The 16,738-nt window shown below is 31.6% G+C and overlaps 2 protein-coding genes across 6 annotated transcripts; one reads left to right on the forward strand and one right to left on the reverse strand.

Moving 5' to 3' along the window:
* Positions 1-40: 40 nt before the first annotated feature.
* On the forward strand, positions 41-13,280 carry LOC109598242 (putative inorganic phosphate cotransporter). Of its 5 annotated transcripts, none has more exons than XM_020014112.2 (6): positions 41-274; positions 11,270-11,454; positions 11,610-11,858; positions 11,912-12,200; positions 12,260-12,798; positions 12,851-13,280. In XM_020014112.2, exons 1-6 carry the CDS (start codon positions 145-147, stop codon positions 13,013-13,015), a joined length of 1,557 nt encoding a protein of 518 aa, XP_019869671.2. In that variant the 5' UTR covers positions 41-144; the 3' UTR covers positions 13,016-13,280. The 5 variants fall into 5 exon arrangements, with proteins under 5 accessions (XP_019869671.2, XP_049817601.1, XP_019869673.1 ...); XM_049961644.1 differs by lacking the exons at positions 11,270-11,454; positions 11,610-11,858; positions 11,912-12,200; positions 12,260-12,798; positions 12,851-13,280 and adding exons at positions 7,124-7,308; positions 7,362-7,610; positions 7,666-7,765; positions 7,905-8,632; positions 8,684-9,097; XM_020014114.2 differs by lacking the exons at positions 41-274; positions 11,270-11,454; positions 11,610-11,858; ... (1 more) ...; positions 12,260-12,798; positions 12,851-13,280 and adding exons at positions 4,622-4,975; positions 7,124-7,308; positions 7,362-7,610; ... (1 more) ...; positions 7,905-8,632; positions 8,684-9,097.
* A 13-nt stretch (positions 13,281-13,293) lies between these two features.
* Positions 13,294-16,681, reverse strand: LOC109598244 (double-strand break repair protein MRE11). Its single transcript, XM_020014115.2, has 7 exons — positions 16,645-16,681; positions 16,465-16,586; positions 14,453-15,394; positions 14,185-14,387; positions 13,976-14,127; positions 13,811-13,931; positions 13,294-13,760 (listed from the first exon to the last, which is right to left on the reverse strand). Exons 2-7 carry the CDS (start codon positions 16,583-16,585, stop codon positions 13,509-13,511), a joined length of 1,791 nt encoding a protein of 596 aa, XP_019869674.2. The 5' UTR covers position 16,586; positions 16,645-16,681; the 3' UTR covers positions 13,294-13,508.
* Positions 16,682-16,738: the final 57 nt, after the last annotated feature.

Here is a 16,738-nt window from a genome sequence, read left to right on the forward strand (position 1 = left end):
GTTTACCTCGTAATAACAAACCAGAGGTTATCACTTTCAGTCGACAATTGCCCGAAAATTATAAATCAGTTTTCAATAAACCGGACGATCAATAACACCCGCATACACCCCCGAGATAAAAGCAGATGATAAACGCGCGTCGCGATGTTTTTCTACAATGTTTACAACTGGCGCCGCGGCAGGATGTCCGATTTCGTGGCCGAACAACAAAGGGATGGAAACGAGAAAACATACTTGTTGCCCAGGATCGCTGAGGAAGGAGAAAACGAGGGATGTGAATTGTATTGTTGTCGTTTCGATGTACGGATTTATTTATTACGTAATGTTGATAAGAAGGCTTTAGAATTGAGGTTGGAAGAGAGATTAACAACATATGGTTCAGTCGTGTGCACTATTTTAAGCTTTGTAATCTGTAATATTTATGCATTTATGTCTCAGTGATAATAAATACGAGTAGATCTGATTTTATTATAATTTTAAAATTGAAATTATGTTTATAAATATAAAAGAATGTTGTTTATTGGAAAAGTTATAAGATAACAAATAATCTGAGTTGCCTACAGTTATTATTGCAAATTTTATATTTTCACTTGGTAATAAAAATATATTTTAACACAGTTTATTTGTAAGATAGAAAAATCAAATTACGAACTATATTACAATGGTTTTGTATTACTAAATAAACAATTACAACTATTTTATATTTTCAACATAACTGTAGAAACATATTACACAATAAAAACAAACTTTTTAAAAAATATACAAACTAGACAATTATTTATAATTATTCTGCACTGTAATTTATCAATTTTCTAAATTTCCTCGACATTAAATTTTCACCATAGTTTGAATAATGGCGGATGCGCATTAGATTTTTTATCCATTTATTGTTTTATATAAAAAAATTGCCCATTTGATAGTGGTACACACTCATAAAATTTGTTGCTACTAGTTGATTTTTAAATGTGAAAATTGAAGAAATCATTCTGGCAACACCACTGCATTAAGCACCCTCTGAAATGGATATATACCAAATTTCATAAAAAAATATGCATATTCATAATTTTATGGAAAAATTAAAAATTATTAATTTTATAAATTTATTTTTTTAATCAGGTAGTCTATGGAATAAGCTGTCAGAATTTGTGCTATATTTATATATTGTATTTTTCAACAATATTGAAATATTGACAATAGTAACCACGAACTTACAATTTTTCTACAGAATTATGAATATGCATAATTTTTTTGGTATATACCCATTCGAGGAGTGTTTAATCCAGTGGTGTTGTTAGATTTGCTATAAAGATTGCCAGTATTATTTCTTGAATTTTCATGTCTAAAACATCAGCTGGTTTTGGGCCAAATAACGTGACAAAATCGAACGAAAAATACAAATATTATGGAGACGTCTCTCATGGAAAAGGTCCACACTGTATATAAAACTCTAATATTTATTAATACATAATTGATTGCATTACACGCAAAATTTATTATCAAAGCAATGGAGACTAAATCAATTTCAGTTTTGTTATCAGTTATTTTTATTTTAAAAGTGCTTGAAACAATTTCAATAACTTGAAAAACTGCACTTGAAATTTTCATATAAGCAACATATAACTGATCAAGATCTGTATCTTTAGAAACTGAACAAGTGTACAAACAATAAACATTATCAATGACGTGGAACCCTATTTTGGCACTAAACATTATAAAAGGAAGTAGACTTTCGATAATATTTTGTAATCATTCCAAAATTCCGGTCACGTTTATTTTGCAATGCCGACAAAAAAGTATGAATTATCCTCGATCCTTGATTGCAAAATGCTCAAAATTGACATTCTGGATGTGCGCGTCAATTAGCCTTTTGCACACAGAAGAAAAGAACCGCATCAGTAAAAAAAAATCATTGAGACTCGACATTGACCCAATAGAATTAATATTGTTGTCGCGCTTCGAAACAGTCGGTCTAATGAACCGTTCTAATGGTTTGCTTATCCTCTTAATATTACGATGGCATTCGCTTGGGTAAATATTGAAGAAATCCGGGTGGGAATGTTCTCATATCAGCACATCGGCGCGTGATTATAAAAAAAATGGGAAATTATTGGTTTTCGTTCGACAATTGTATTGGAATTGGTGTAAAAAAACTGAACCTGATGGAATCACAACAACAGAATCGGAATATCAACACCTAAAAATATCTATCCTAATTGCGTCTAAAATTACATAATTTTTATGTTTAGATTAAAAATAAACACACATTAGAAATAATGTGATTACTACAACAAGTACAGTTTCAGTTTTACATGAAAACAGTTACATAATTTTTATCAGGCACGAGAAGTTAATTATAATTTTAGCTTCTGTTCCATTTAAAATCGTAAAACTAAATCACGCATTATCAACGAATTTAAATGAACACGTAATTATGCTTGTTTAAATTATATTGTCAAGGAGAGAATTTATTGTCCACGTAAATTATAACTTTGACTTGTTCCTGGAACCGAAATTATCTAATGAAATTAATGTTTTTTTGCAAAAAGTTCATGTTTAATATTTTTCTAGGTAAATTATAACAATTAGATTGATGACAAAATTGTTATTTAAGTGAAGAATGTTATAATTGTTCATTTATTACACACACGAGTATGAATCTAATTACCAGTGACAACAATATTTGATTTATTCAGTTTTTCAATTTCCAGACGATAAAACAAAATAGAAATCTATTTACACAATTATTTTAATTGCAATTTGCACAGTCGGTAATTAAATTTAACCGTGTTGTTTTTCTGATTTAAAAACTAGTCAACCATAAAACAAACTTGATTTTATTTTGTGTTGAAATTTATCCTTAAATGATCTTTAATGTTTCTTATCACATTATGTAAACAATCAAGGCTAAGAAACTGGAATTTCCTCAAAGTATTGTTCCAATACCATAAAAGAATAGAATCTTGTAATTTGCATATGAATATTTCGCAAATTAATTAATACGAAGTGTTAACCACCATCGGTATTTTTTAATTTATGTAATGCAAATATACAGAAAGCTATTTTAGCACACGTAATAAAGTGACACTAATTTGTTATTGTGGAATTATTTTATGATGGACACCAAGTTACTTTCTAGTTTGGAGAAATGTGCCCTTTATAAATACCATATACTGAACGCTGGCAACACTGAACAATTACTACAGTTGTGTGACAGAATATTAATTAAAAGCGTTTACGAAAGGGAGTCTTTCCTTGTGTCACTTTTGTGTCTTTGTTACGATTTTAAGAATATAAAAATAAAATGATCACATTTAATACAGAATAAATGTATGAATTGAAAGAATGTTTGTCTCCATTGTTTAACATTTGTAAAGCAAAGTGTTTGTGTCTGCACTAAATTACCAACAAGCCATAAAATACATACAGGATGTTTTACGACGTTAATTGTACAACAAACGCAATCAACAATAAAAATGGACTTGATGCAATTTAATGATTGATTAGAATTAAATAAATCGCCTTTGATCGATCCACGTGAAAGTGCAAAATTGTGAAAGGCGCAAAAGGGCGATTGCAGGTGCGTAATCGATCGAAATTTCGGTCGAACATTAAGTTTGTCCGGTCGTTTAGTGATGGTGGTGCGATTAAAGGTGGCCCAGATAATGTTAAATAAGACCATTTATGCGGTCAGGTGGGTACATTTTTTTTAAGTTGCTACTATTACGACCGGTCGTTAAAGTCCCCCCCGCAATTTTCATGCGTCAATCACGATCACGATTCGGGTTGTGCATTTATTAATTAAGTGCGTTTGTGGTTTGTTGAAATATTTGTTTGGGTGTTTGACATTTTTATTTGGGCAGTAATTTTAATTATTTTATGAGAACAACCATTAGTTTAGCTACTTTAAAAATTAAAACGTTTACAATTATTACTAGGTATTTTATTAATTATTGGGCAATTTCATTTTGTGTTTATGTAAATTTAATATTCCCTGTCCTTCTTTCCATGTCATTTTATATATTAATTCTAAATTTATAAATTAAAATATTACAATTAAATACAACATATTTATAAATTTGTTTATTATATAGTATTATATTATAAATAATATAATTATAAGCTTGAATAAATTTTAAAAAAATTATTTTCCACTTTTTACATTTAAATTTTATTTATTTATTTATTGTTTAATTTTTGTATTATTATTTTATTTATTCTGTAAATTTTAAAATTTGACAATATTTTTTTATAATGCGACGTACATATATATTTGTTTATAGACTGTTCTCCAAATTCCATTTTTTCACATTTTTTTAAAATTATTTACAATTTTCATTTTCAAGAGTCTTTTAACTTTACATTTTAATTATTTTTTAATACTATTATAAGTTTAAAATTAATGCATATAATTATATATTTGTTTATAGACTGTTTTCCAAATTCCATTCTTTTACATTTTTTAAAAATTACTTACAATTTTCATTTTTAAGAGTTTTTTAACTTCACGTTTTAATTATTTTATACTATTATACGTTTAAAATTAATTTTTACTATTAATTTTTTTAAATTTGATCTTTTTTTGTTATGTTTTCTAAATGTGGCTTATGTAAAATGCATTTTTATTGAATAAACAATGAAGATGTTTTAATTTTTAGTTGATTTTTAAGAACTTGTGACATATTTTAACCTTAATGTTTTGTTTGATTTTTATTTGCGTCCCCGCAACGAAAACGGTGGTACCAGTTCGACCCCCCCAAAGACCCAATATAAGTTGAGGCGCGTTCTCGCGTCGCACCAATGTTCATTCGGTTTGCTCGTTCATTGGTATCGGTGCAGAAAAAAACAACACACAACACGAGTCCAGCTCAACGCGATGTTTTAATTTTGTTGTGTTTTGAACGTTGTTATTGAATTATTTATTTTTTGGCGGGAAAGATGCTGGATTCGGAAGGATGGAGATTGAGAATTACGAAGAGTAAGTGAATGTGGAATGTTAATTGTATGCAATTAGTTTAAATAGTGGAGTGATTTATTTAAATTTATGGGTGTTATATTCCAAGGATTTTATTGCAAAAAATACACCATTAATTTTCGATCTAATACCATTTATAATTTTATACAATTAGGTTTAATTAATTGAGTTTTTTTGTGACAAAGGTTCGAAAATGTTTCAACAAAATTTATTGATAATTTTAATCTTGATCATTATACAACATTTCATAGATAAAGCAATAATGTGAATAATTTGTTGTTGATTTGTTGTCAATTTTTATGAAACTTTGATCAATAAAAGTAATTGAGTAGATAATTAATCGAACAATACAGTCCAACAATTAACAGGAAGCTTAATTAAGTGCATTATTCCATTTGTGACAAAGATAAATTTGAATATTTTTTATTTTGCTTTTACCCCCATACTTATCTATAGATATCTATTTTCTTAAATTTAAATCTTATGATAGAGTTTTCCTGTTTCAATACATGTTATTATTCACCTTGTCGATTTCCATTTCACTATACACTATTGAGTTAGTTACGTGAATTTAATTTCCTTTAATCATAAATAATACACCGCGTTATTAATTTAAATTATAACCGTTGGTATAATTAAAATGATTAAAGCAGAAATATCTTTATTAATGGTGTTTTTTGAAGCGGATTATTATCTTTCAATGAGTTATTTTTCAATGATAATACCTTTTGTCCGATTCTTAGGAAATAGTTTCGTTTTGCAATCTAATTATTGATAGAATTTTCTGTTAATTGTTCAGCAAATTGTTGAAATCATTCAACGAAAATGTTATCAGTGTTAATTGTTCTCCTATCTGTTTTCACGAATAACCCACCTGAAGGCCAAAATCGAAAAAATTAAAAAAGATGTACTATTTACAATGTTCGTCATTGAAAACAAGTTAATCAAACACAGTGTCATTGAAGCTATCAAACAAATCAAATTCAATGAACTGAAAAATCTACTTCGTATTAAATCGTAAATTTTTTCCCAAGTGCAATTAATTACAGGTAAATCGTGTCCTCAATTGTCTGCAAACTCTGATCGGTTCATTGATCACAGACTCGATTCAATAACACCGTTTCCTGCGAGCTTTTGTTGATTCGCGCACACAATACCGGTAAAAGTGTATTTCTGATGGAAAATTTAAAAATTTCACCTCACCCATTGTTGGATTAAATCAGGCTTATCAACAGAAAGATTGCACGTGTTGAGTGTGATTGACTCGATAGCAAATACATATTTGAAGCGTTATTCAACAATTCATAAAGGCTGTTATTAATAGCCGGAAGAAAGTAGTTGAATTTTAAAATGCTTACCTGATGCGAATGCATTACAGGTTTAATCGCATTTTGTGACCATTAAAATTATGACACTGTAATTGATTAATTTTTTGTTATCTGACAAATTTTTAAATCGATTGATTATCGCGAAATAATGTCAAAAATATTTGGATATACTTCATTTATTTAGAATACTAATTGTTGTGTTTTCATTTCATTTTTATTTTCTTTTAATAATACTATTGTGTGTTGAAACTCCACTTTTCTTATTTATATTTGATAACATTTTTACTCATTTTTGGCAATATTTAAAAATGTTTTCACCTGGAAATAACAAATTTGTTTATTTGTTTCATACAACTTTCAATTATCCAACAATTTCCATAAAAATCGAATCGACTCACATGTTTTCTATTAACACTAAATTAATTCAATAGCAATTAGTACTAATTCCATAGAATTAAAATATTTTGAATTGTTGCCGACACAACAAAAACTCAGCAATTAGCGGCATGTCGTATTGTTTTCATCCAAACAATACAACGTGAAATCGTTCACAACAGAAATTTTGCTCAGTATTGTACGATTTTATTTATATTTTTTTAGTTGGCATTGAAAGTTTAACTGCCGCATTCCTGTGAGTAAATGAAGTGGTTGTTTCAATTGAATTCAAAGACTAATTGTTCTGTTATTAGCCGTTTTGCATTGCAAATTTTATATTGTGCAAGGATTTTATTGAGAAAGTGCTTTCTCCACAGAATCTTCAAGGCTATGATCTCTTTCTTTTTCCCCTTTGCTTCTATTATTGACAAGAAGTGGTTTGTTTCAGTGTTCCTCATACCACAACGGTACCTTTTGGGTATCATGGGTTTTCTAGCAGTCGTAAACGCTTACACTATGAGAGTAACCCTTTCAGTTGCCATAACAGAAATGGTGGCTCCTATTCCCCATAACGATATGTACAATGATCAAACCTGCACCCTGGAACTGAGCAACAATTCCAAAAACTCAATCGTAAGCTTAAAAATCTCTATCTGTGTAGTTTAGAGGCAAGATTTATGTTGTAGATTAATGACAATCTCTATCACTGGACGAGCAAACAACAGGGTTTGATACTCAGTTCGTTTTACTGGGGTTACGTAATTACGCACATTCCTGGTGGGATAATTGCAGAGAAATTTGGCGGGAAGTACTCCCTTGGACTTGGCATTCTGTGCACTGCCATTTTTACCTTTATCACACCATTTGTGATCTATGCCACTGATGGCAATTGGGTTTGGGTTGTTGTTGTCAGAGTCATTGAGGGGCTTGGCGAAGTATAAAAACAGAAATTTACTCGTTGGTAATTGTATTTAAAAAATCTCATTGTAGGGTACCACCTTCCCCGCTCTAACAACGTTGTTAGCAAACTGGGTACCTTTGAGCGAAAGATCGAAAATAGGCACGCTCGTGTACGCCGGCAGTCAAATCGGTATGTAATTAATCATTAATTAATCCGTCATATCGACTAAACCCAGACAATAAACTAGTTAGATAACATTAAATCTCACAATAGTCGGTTTAACTGGAATTAACACATGATTTACTTTTATTACATTTATGATTTTTAGGCACCGTCGTTGGCAACTCGGTAAGCGGTGCCCTAATCGCTTCCACGCAGGATTGGGCCTCCGTGTTTTACGTGTTCGGAGCCTTGGGTATTCTGTGGGTGATAATATGGATGATGCTCTGTTATTCCGATCCGGAATCGCACCCTTTTATAACAGAAAAGGAGAAGAAGTACTTGAACGAAGAGATCGCGAACGTTTCAAGTGAAAAGAAGCGAATCCCATGGAAAGCCCTCTTGACTTCCATGCCACTTTGGGCCCTTGTTACCGCTCAAATTGGGCACGATTGGGGCTTTTTCACCATGGTTACAGATTTGCCAAAATATATGAAAGACGTGCTACACTTTAATGTTAAACAAAACGGCGTTTGGTCGTCTGTTCCTTATATTTTCATGTGGATTGTTTCGATGAGTTCCGGGTGGCTTTGCGACTGGCTCATCAAGAAAAATATTATGATGATTACAACTGCCAGGAAATTTTTCACAACATTAGCATCTATGGGTCCGGCTCTGTTTATCATTTTAGCATCTTACTCGGGTTGCGACAGGACTTTAGCGGTTACCATGTTTACTTTAGCCATGGGCTGCATGGGTACCTTTTATTGTGGTATGAAAGTGAACGCATTGGATTTATCTCCAAATTATGCTGGAGCTATCATGGCTGTGGTGAATGGTATCGGAGGACTAACTGGTATAATCGTGCCATATTTAGTCGGAGCACTCACAGAAAATGTTAGTACCTCAACTTACCAATTTACATAATGCTAACTATTTTTATTTTAGCACACACTTTTGGAATGGAGGTTGGTATTCTGGATAGCATTTGGTGTTTTCTTCGTAACGAATCTGGCATTCGTGTTGTTTGGAAGCGGGGAAGTGCAAACGTGGAATAACAGCGAGAAGAAACCGGATGTGGAAAAAAATTCCAAAATAGCCGAAGAAAAATGTTGATCTCTATATGAAATTAGTTCTCGCAATTTGAAAGACTGGGCCAGTATGGCGAAGTGATAATATTTCTCCAATGTTACTTTAGTAAAGTGATATTATGTATTATAGATTAATATTGAAACAGAATTCCACAACACTTTTTATTAAACTCTAGTATTTATTGTTGTAAAAAATATGATGAGTTCGCTGTTTATTGAACTTTTGTTGTAGATTAGATGGATTGTTTTATAATAAAACTGATTAAAACGATTTATAATTTTATTTGCTTGGTAACTTGCTAGTTTTAGACAAATATTTGTTATTATTAAAGGGATCATCATCGTATCTAAAATTATAATTGTCAATAATATATTTACTTTGTCAATAATATATTTAAATAAAACCATATTCATAACATTGTGAAAGTTGCAAATTTTGAAACTTTCCAAGGATTTACGCATATCGTGGTTTTATGGAGTGGTTATTAGCAACAGATAAATAAATAATATATTGTATTTCCATTCTGTAATTTAAATGCGAACAAAGTTTACGTTCACATCAATAAAAATGTAGATTTTGAAAGGGTATTACTTTGCTTTATCAGTTTCAAGGTTTTTATATACAAAAAGAGTATTATAATTATTGAGATTGTTTTTGCTTATCTATTAAAAAAAAGTTTCTACTCAATTTCTTCTTATTGTTGCTTAAAAATTACGCAACTATATACGTGTATGTTCTTCATTTATTAATTGTTAAATAAATTATATATAATTACGTTTAATTTAAATATTTATATATATTTTTTATTAATCATAAAATTCAAATGAAACCTAATTCTTTTAATTTTAAATAGTTATTTAAAGATATGCATATAAACAAAATTTAAATTACCACAAAAATTTCCATATTAGTGGTAATTTTATAATTAAAATATAAAATAGGTACATTTTTGGAAACTTTTCTATGCATATATTAAATTTTGTATATATAAAATTTAGTAAAAATATTTTTAACCATTTTGTATCTTTGTAGTAAATCTAGATTATTTTAAATGACGAAAACATTTTAATTAGAAATACAAATCACTTTTTAATTTTAGTAAAATGAATATCAATTTAAAAAATATAAAATAATTAATAATTAATTATCAAAAAAGTGAGTGTTCCACTGTTTTCTTCCAGTTTATTTTAAGTTGTGTAACCGAATACTGAAAAAAAAATCGATAAAGGTGGTAATTTTCCCTTTTTTCCATCGCAGGTAAAACGGATTTAAAATTAAAAAAAAGGGCAGCTGTAATTTAGGCCGAATCTAAATGCAACAAATCTTTTGTCGGTAATTTTTTGTGAGCACTTATGATATAATCTTATCACGGTGACTTTCTGATGAACTATTTATTTCTAGTGGAGAGGATTTGTCGATGTATAAAACTAATACCATTATCTCGTACCGTTTACATCTGATTTTTCTTCTGTGCCATCCACATCGTTTAGTAAAAATATTGTGATTTAATTGGTTTGGTAGCACGATTTTTTCGTTTGGTTTTTGTGATGTTACAAGGATGGAGATTAACTGTTTCAAAATGTAAGTTTTTTTGAAATTTTACTTCTCAAAAGCCTAACTAACTTGAATAAAGTATTATTAAATTTTTAATTAAAAAGTAAAATAAATTTTTCATAAATTTGAAAAAATCAAAATATTGATATTAACAAATAATGTGTGGATAATTATTCACACAACAATAATTTTTATTAGTATTTTTTTTCAACTTGATAAGTGAAGTGGTTTTTGTGTTACTGGTTATACATTTTACAATGTTGATAACAATGCCCAAGTTGAAGTGGCTCAAGTATGTTACTGATTCGATGTAATAAAAAAATTCCGCAATTGAAAATATTTTTCAAATTATTAATTTTATGTTTATTATTGATCTCAATAAGATTTTTATAATTTTCACACATTTCTGTGATTTTTTACAATTATCACATTGGACAAATATTTATTTTACACATTCATGTCTTATAAATTCTAATTATAATTCAATTGCTTAATATTTGATGCAAAATATAAAATAATTTCGAACATTGGTATAATGTAGCAATAAACGACTTAAATAAAACAGAATATTAACTAACTTTCCATTAATTCAAAACCATTGTTACGTGTGGAAAAATATTGCACCAGGTAAATAAAATATTCATATTCATGTGTTTATAAGAACCATATGAATTTCCAACTTGGGTTTCCAACAATTCTTGATTTTAATTGTTATTATTGTTAAACAAGGTTCGGCACGTGTAATTATACTTGTGTGTATTTAAAATAGCGCTATCTCTAAACTTAAGACTTAAATGTTAAGGTTTTATACAACTAATTTTCTTGTTTTTTTTTATTCAACACGTATTTTTTTATATATTTAAATTTTTTTATATATTTTCTTGGCAGTCTTCTTCATTCCTCAGAGATATGTTCTGGGTCTGATGGGATTTTTGGCGATCGTAAATGCCTACACAATGCGAGTGTCTCTTTCGATCGCCATTACAGAGATGGTGGCCGCATCCAACTCCACAGAAATAGATGATCCGGACGCTTGTCCAGCCGATGATAGCGGTTCCTCCGGATCTGTAACTGTAAGTGATTTTCATATTGCTTCCTGGTTTTTGTTTGCTCCCCCACTAATCTAAAATTTTGCAGAGACCTACTACTCCTTTTTTTGATGTGCTGTATGTATATTGTCAAAGACGGCACAAGAACTGATATTTTTAATTTTGTAATTTGTTCGTAGAACGCCGACAAACTATACGATTGGGATGAACAGACGCAAGGATTAATTTTGAGCTCGTTCTATTGGGGGTACGTGATAACGCACATACCTGGCGGCATTTTAGCCGAAAAATTTGGCGGCAAATACACACTAGGGCTTGGGATACTATCTACGGCAGTCTTCACGTTGATTACACCATGGGTGATCACAGGTACCAACGGGAACGCCCATGTTTTAGTCGCACTGCGTGTGATTGAGGGACTCGGCGAGGTAAAATAACTATAAAATTACTTGCTAGACAAATGTAACATTATTAATTTAAGGGTACGACTTATCCAGCTTTGAATGCGCTTCTGGCTCAATGGGTACCAATAAGCGAAAGGGCAAGAATAGGTACATTAGTTTATGCGGGCGGTCAAATTGGCACGATCGTCACTAACTTGATTAGTGGCTCATTGATAAAGTACACCGAAGACTGGGCATCCGTGTTTTATCTTTTCGGCGGTATGGGAGTAGTTTGGGTGGTTGTTTGGATGCTCATCTGTTACTCTGATCCCGAAAGTCATCCGTTCATCTCAGATAAAGAAAGAGAATATTTGCAAAAAGAACTTGGTACGTTTTAATATTAATCAACAATTAAATTATGAAATTAAATGATTTCATTGATTTAGGTTCTGTTTCTCCGGTGAAGAGAACCATTCCGTGGAAGGCTATATTAACGTCAGTGCCGCTTTGGGCTTTGGTGGCTGCGCAAGTTGGCCACGATTGGGGTTTTTTCACTATGGTCACTGATTTACCTAAGTACATGAAAGATGTTCTTAAATTCGATGTTGAGGCTAACGGTGTCTGGTCATCTGTACCATACGTAGTTATGTGGATTGTATCGATGGTCTTTGGTTGGTTCTGCGATTATCTCACCGTGAAAAAATTCATCGGAGTCACTATGGCCAGAAAAGTTTTTACTTCCATCGCTTCTGCTGGTCCAGCTATTTTTATCATCATAGCATCATATTCTGGTTGTGATAGGATGCTAGCCGTTTGGATGTTTACAATTGCTATGGGTTTTATGGGTACTTTTTACTGTGGTATGAAGGTTAATGCATTGGATTTGTCACCAAACTTTGCCGGTACTTTGATGGCAATTGTCAATGGAGTTGGTGCGATTACTGGTATTATTGCTCCGTATTTGGCAGGAGCGTTAACTCCAAATGTAAGTTTTAAAAGTATATTACGGATTGAGTTATTTATAATTTTGTTTTTAGCACACTTTGACCGAATGGAGAACAGTATTTTGGGTATCATTCGCCATTTTCATGGTGACGAATGTAATTTATACCATTTGGGCTAGTGGTGAAGAACAGTGGTGGAATAATGCAGAGGAGCATAAGCAAAAGGACGGGAAAGTAGAAAATGGCACAGAAAAATAGATCTCATTATATGTTATGTACAGAATTATTTATTGTAAATATCTCATTTTTAATTTGTCTTATAGGCAAATGCAATTAAGTATTTATTATGTACGAGGATTGTTACGAAACCTCAATTCTTTAGAGAATCACAAAGTAATTTTTGATAAATGTATTTTAAATACGAAGTGTTCACGTGTATTAACGTGATTGTAACTTGGCCAGATCTTATCAAAATACTATAACTGTGTATTTTTTAAATAAAGACGTTCCATTCAAATTTTAATTATTTTTCTCAATTTAAGACCATCAATAAAACAAAACTTTATTTGTTATTATCAAAAACAAATTGTTGTAAAATATATAACAATACAAAATAAATATCAAAAATAGAGTGTATAACATTTTTGATGAAGATGTATATAGTTTATTTTAAGATTTTAGTTTTTCTTAAAATAAACAAAATATGGGAGTGTGTAAAAAACAATTTTGTGAGAATTAAACAAAATAAACTCTAAACTGCTTTGGCACGACCCCTTCCACCGCGAGTCCCACGTGCTCTGGAGCCTCTGCCGCCCCTAGAACCGCGCCCTCCTCTCGATCCAGGCCCTTTAGCAGGCGTCGGGTTGTTAACAACTCTAGAAGACGAGACATCATCATTATCATCATCGCTTATTACAGCTGGTTCATCCGAGTCATCGTCATCCGCCAGACGTTTGGCTGCGCAGCGTTTCTGACGGTTTGTGTCGTTTAATAGTTTTCGAACCTGTCAAAAAAATACAATTACAATGAGTTATGTAAAGAATTAAATGTTACCTCTTCCATATCTTGATTGGCGAGTTCCTTTTCGTGAACGATGGATTCGATACACTGTCGCACGTCTGAAAGATCCGGATCCTTACTGACGAGAGTCTCCAGCATTTGTTTCGCCTGCAAACTAACAACGAATAATTTTGATTTTACAATTATGTGTGCTAGTACTCTATATAATCTGCTGGAGCTTCCTGATCGTTGGAATCGATGAATTTGATAACGGTTTCAGTTAGTCCTTTAACTGGAATTATGTTCAGTTTATTGTTCTCGTCGAATAATTTAAGAACAATATCTTCAACCCTGGTCGCCCATTCTTCTACCTAAATAAAAAATTGATAAATTAATGTGATAATTTACAGTATTAATTAACAACTTACATGGTTAAATGTGTGATCAGTGTCCAGATCTACTCTCATTTGAGCTCCTCTAGCTCTTCTAATAGGAGCCAGTTTAACAACGTCCTCGGGATTAGCCACTCTTCCAACATATTTCTGGCCGAATCTAATAGCATTGAACGACTGCAAGTCTCGTTCGTAGAAAACCCGCAGACGTATCAGCGGAAGCATATCCAAATCACGTTCTAATTCAAACAAATAATTAATAAATAATAAGATTTTCCCTCTGTAACACAAGAACTATTCTTACCCATATTGTTGGCTTCCTTGATCATTTCTTCAATAATATCCTCAATCTGTTTCAAAGCGTTCTCTTGATGATTGTCTTCAATTTCGTCGCTTTCCACGTCCTCTAGGGTGTGCTCTCTGAAAATGAATGGTCGAACTGTTTTTAGTGGGATTGGATCCAGGAAGAACTTCTTTTTATGCACCGTCAACAGTCCGATGTGCTTCGGTATTGCTTCACCAGCCGCCAAGGAGGTGGCAACCGAACTGCCCGGTTGTGTTATATAAACGCTGTTGGCGTTCGGTTCGGGCACGATTCTGCAGTCGTGCTCATGGCCCCAGACCACCAGGTCCAAGAAATCCGGCAGGGTTTCGTCGGGAATGAAGTTTTTGACGCCCCGTGTCGCACGATTCTGATGCCACACGAGCAAATGGAACCAATTTTCGATGTCAGGCGGCGACATCATCGTCACCTGTTTCTCTAGGAACATCCTGCCCAATCGTTCGTCCTTCACGTGCGACAAACCATACAAGGCCAATTGGGATTCACCTTTCCTCAACAGAATCGGTTCGACTTTTATATGTTTCAGTTCCGTAACTTTGCCGAAATAGTTCACCAAACCAGTGGTACTGATCAGATCTAGGGCCGAGATTAATTTGTGACCGGAGGGATCGTCGTGGTTACCGTGGATTGAGAACACCGGCAGAGAGACATTCAAGTTTGGATCTTCGTAATTGACGATCTTTGATGAGTTACATTTGAACGCGACCGATTGATCTGAGAGGAACTCCATTTCAACTGGTTTGTCGCCGAGACAGTACTTCCTCAGGAGCTCCGTGCATTTGTAGATGCAATAAGGGGTTGGTTTCGTGTCGTGGAATAAATCGCCACCCAGTAACATGAAATCCACTTTCAAGTTTTGTGCGATTTTGAGGATCTCTTCGAAAGTTCGAAAGCTGTCTTCTCCTATAATTTTTGTGATTGTTAGTGTTCTTTTACATAGACATATAATCAACTTAACAAGATATAAAAAGATATATATATATATATATATATATACACTATCGCTCATATGTAGAGCAACTTTAGAAATTTTCATTTGTCTTGACAAAAGTGTACGTTTAAATATCCGTATTATTGTCAGTCATGCAGTATGTTTGTTAAAAACAATACAGCAATATAATTGTTTATTAGTGGGTTTAGTCAGATATTTATTAATATTTGAATAATATTCAAGGGTCAAAAGTAAAGCAACTTTAAAATAAAACAAACATCTTATGTACATTTAGCCTTCTTCTATTTAGTATCTAGTAGCATAACCATTATTTCTAATAACTTCTAAACACCTTTTCTTCATTGATTTTAGTAGCTTTTCTTTTGAGTGATTTTGAACTTCTTTGCAGAGTTCATTCATATTTGACAGTCTTTTTGCATGGATTTTCTGAACAATATTTTCTCAAAGGCTTTCCATTGGATTGAGGACTGGGTTTTGTGATAGCCAAGTCATGACATGTACTCCAGTATATTCCTTTTGTTAAAATTGGAAATCGTCTTCAAAGTAATCGATTAATTTAAATTTAAATTTACTGCAGTTTTACTCTGCTTTTCACCATTTTGGAACATTTCTACAATTCGTTGTTTAATTTGTATCGATAAATGGACACTTTTTAGCCTTAACGAACGATGATAAATTATAAAATCTATTGTATCGAATATAGGGTTTGGTTGCTTTGCATATGAACTCTGCTTGAAATAGAATGTTGTATAAAAACTATATAAATAAAGATATAAGTATATAAATTGAGGTACAAAATGTTTAGGCACTTATTAATTATAAAATTAATTTAAATTAAAAATAAATGTTCCTTTAATAAAATTATCAAGTTTTTTAATTCGTTCCTCTACATATGAGTGATAGTGTATATATATATATGACAATTTAAAATAAAAATTGTTTATTTCCCATACGCTATATTAATTTATTTAATATTTTTTCAAAATTATATTTAATGAAATAAGTACAAAATTAAACAAACCTCGTATAACATCTTTTTCATTATACCCCAGATGAATATCTGTTGCGACGAGTATTTTAAAGGCATCTTCTTCATTGTATTTATTTGCAGGGTTTGCATTTTCAGTTTCTGAGTCTGACATACTTTAAAAAATAACAAACACAATTAACACTTTATAATCTGACACTTTTAAATACCTACATAACCTTATCAATTTAAGCGCCAACTTCTCATAGGAAACTTTCATAGAAACTCTTGTCATAGAAAACCTTGTTGAACTACCAATCAAAGGAAA

This window comes from Aethina tumida, chromosome 1 (genome assembly GCF_024364675.1).
Source record: "Aethina tumida isolate Nest 87 chromosome 1, icAetTumi1.1, whole genome shotgun sequence".
Taxonomy (NCBI): domain Eukaryota; kingdom Metazoa; phylum Arthropoda; class Insecta; order Coleoptera; family Nitidulidae; genus Aethina; species Aethina tumida.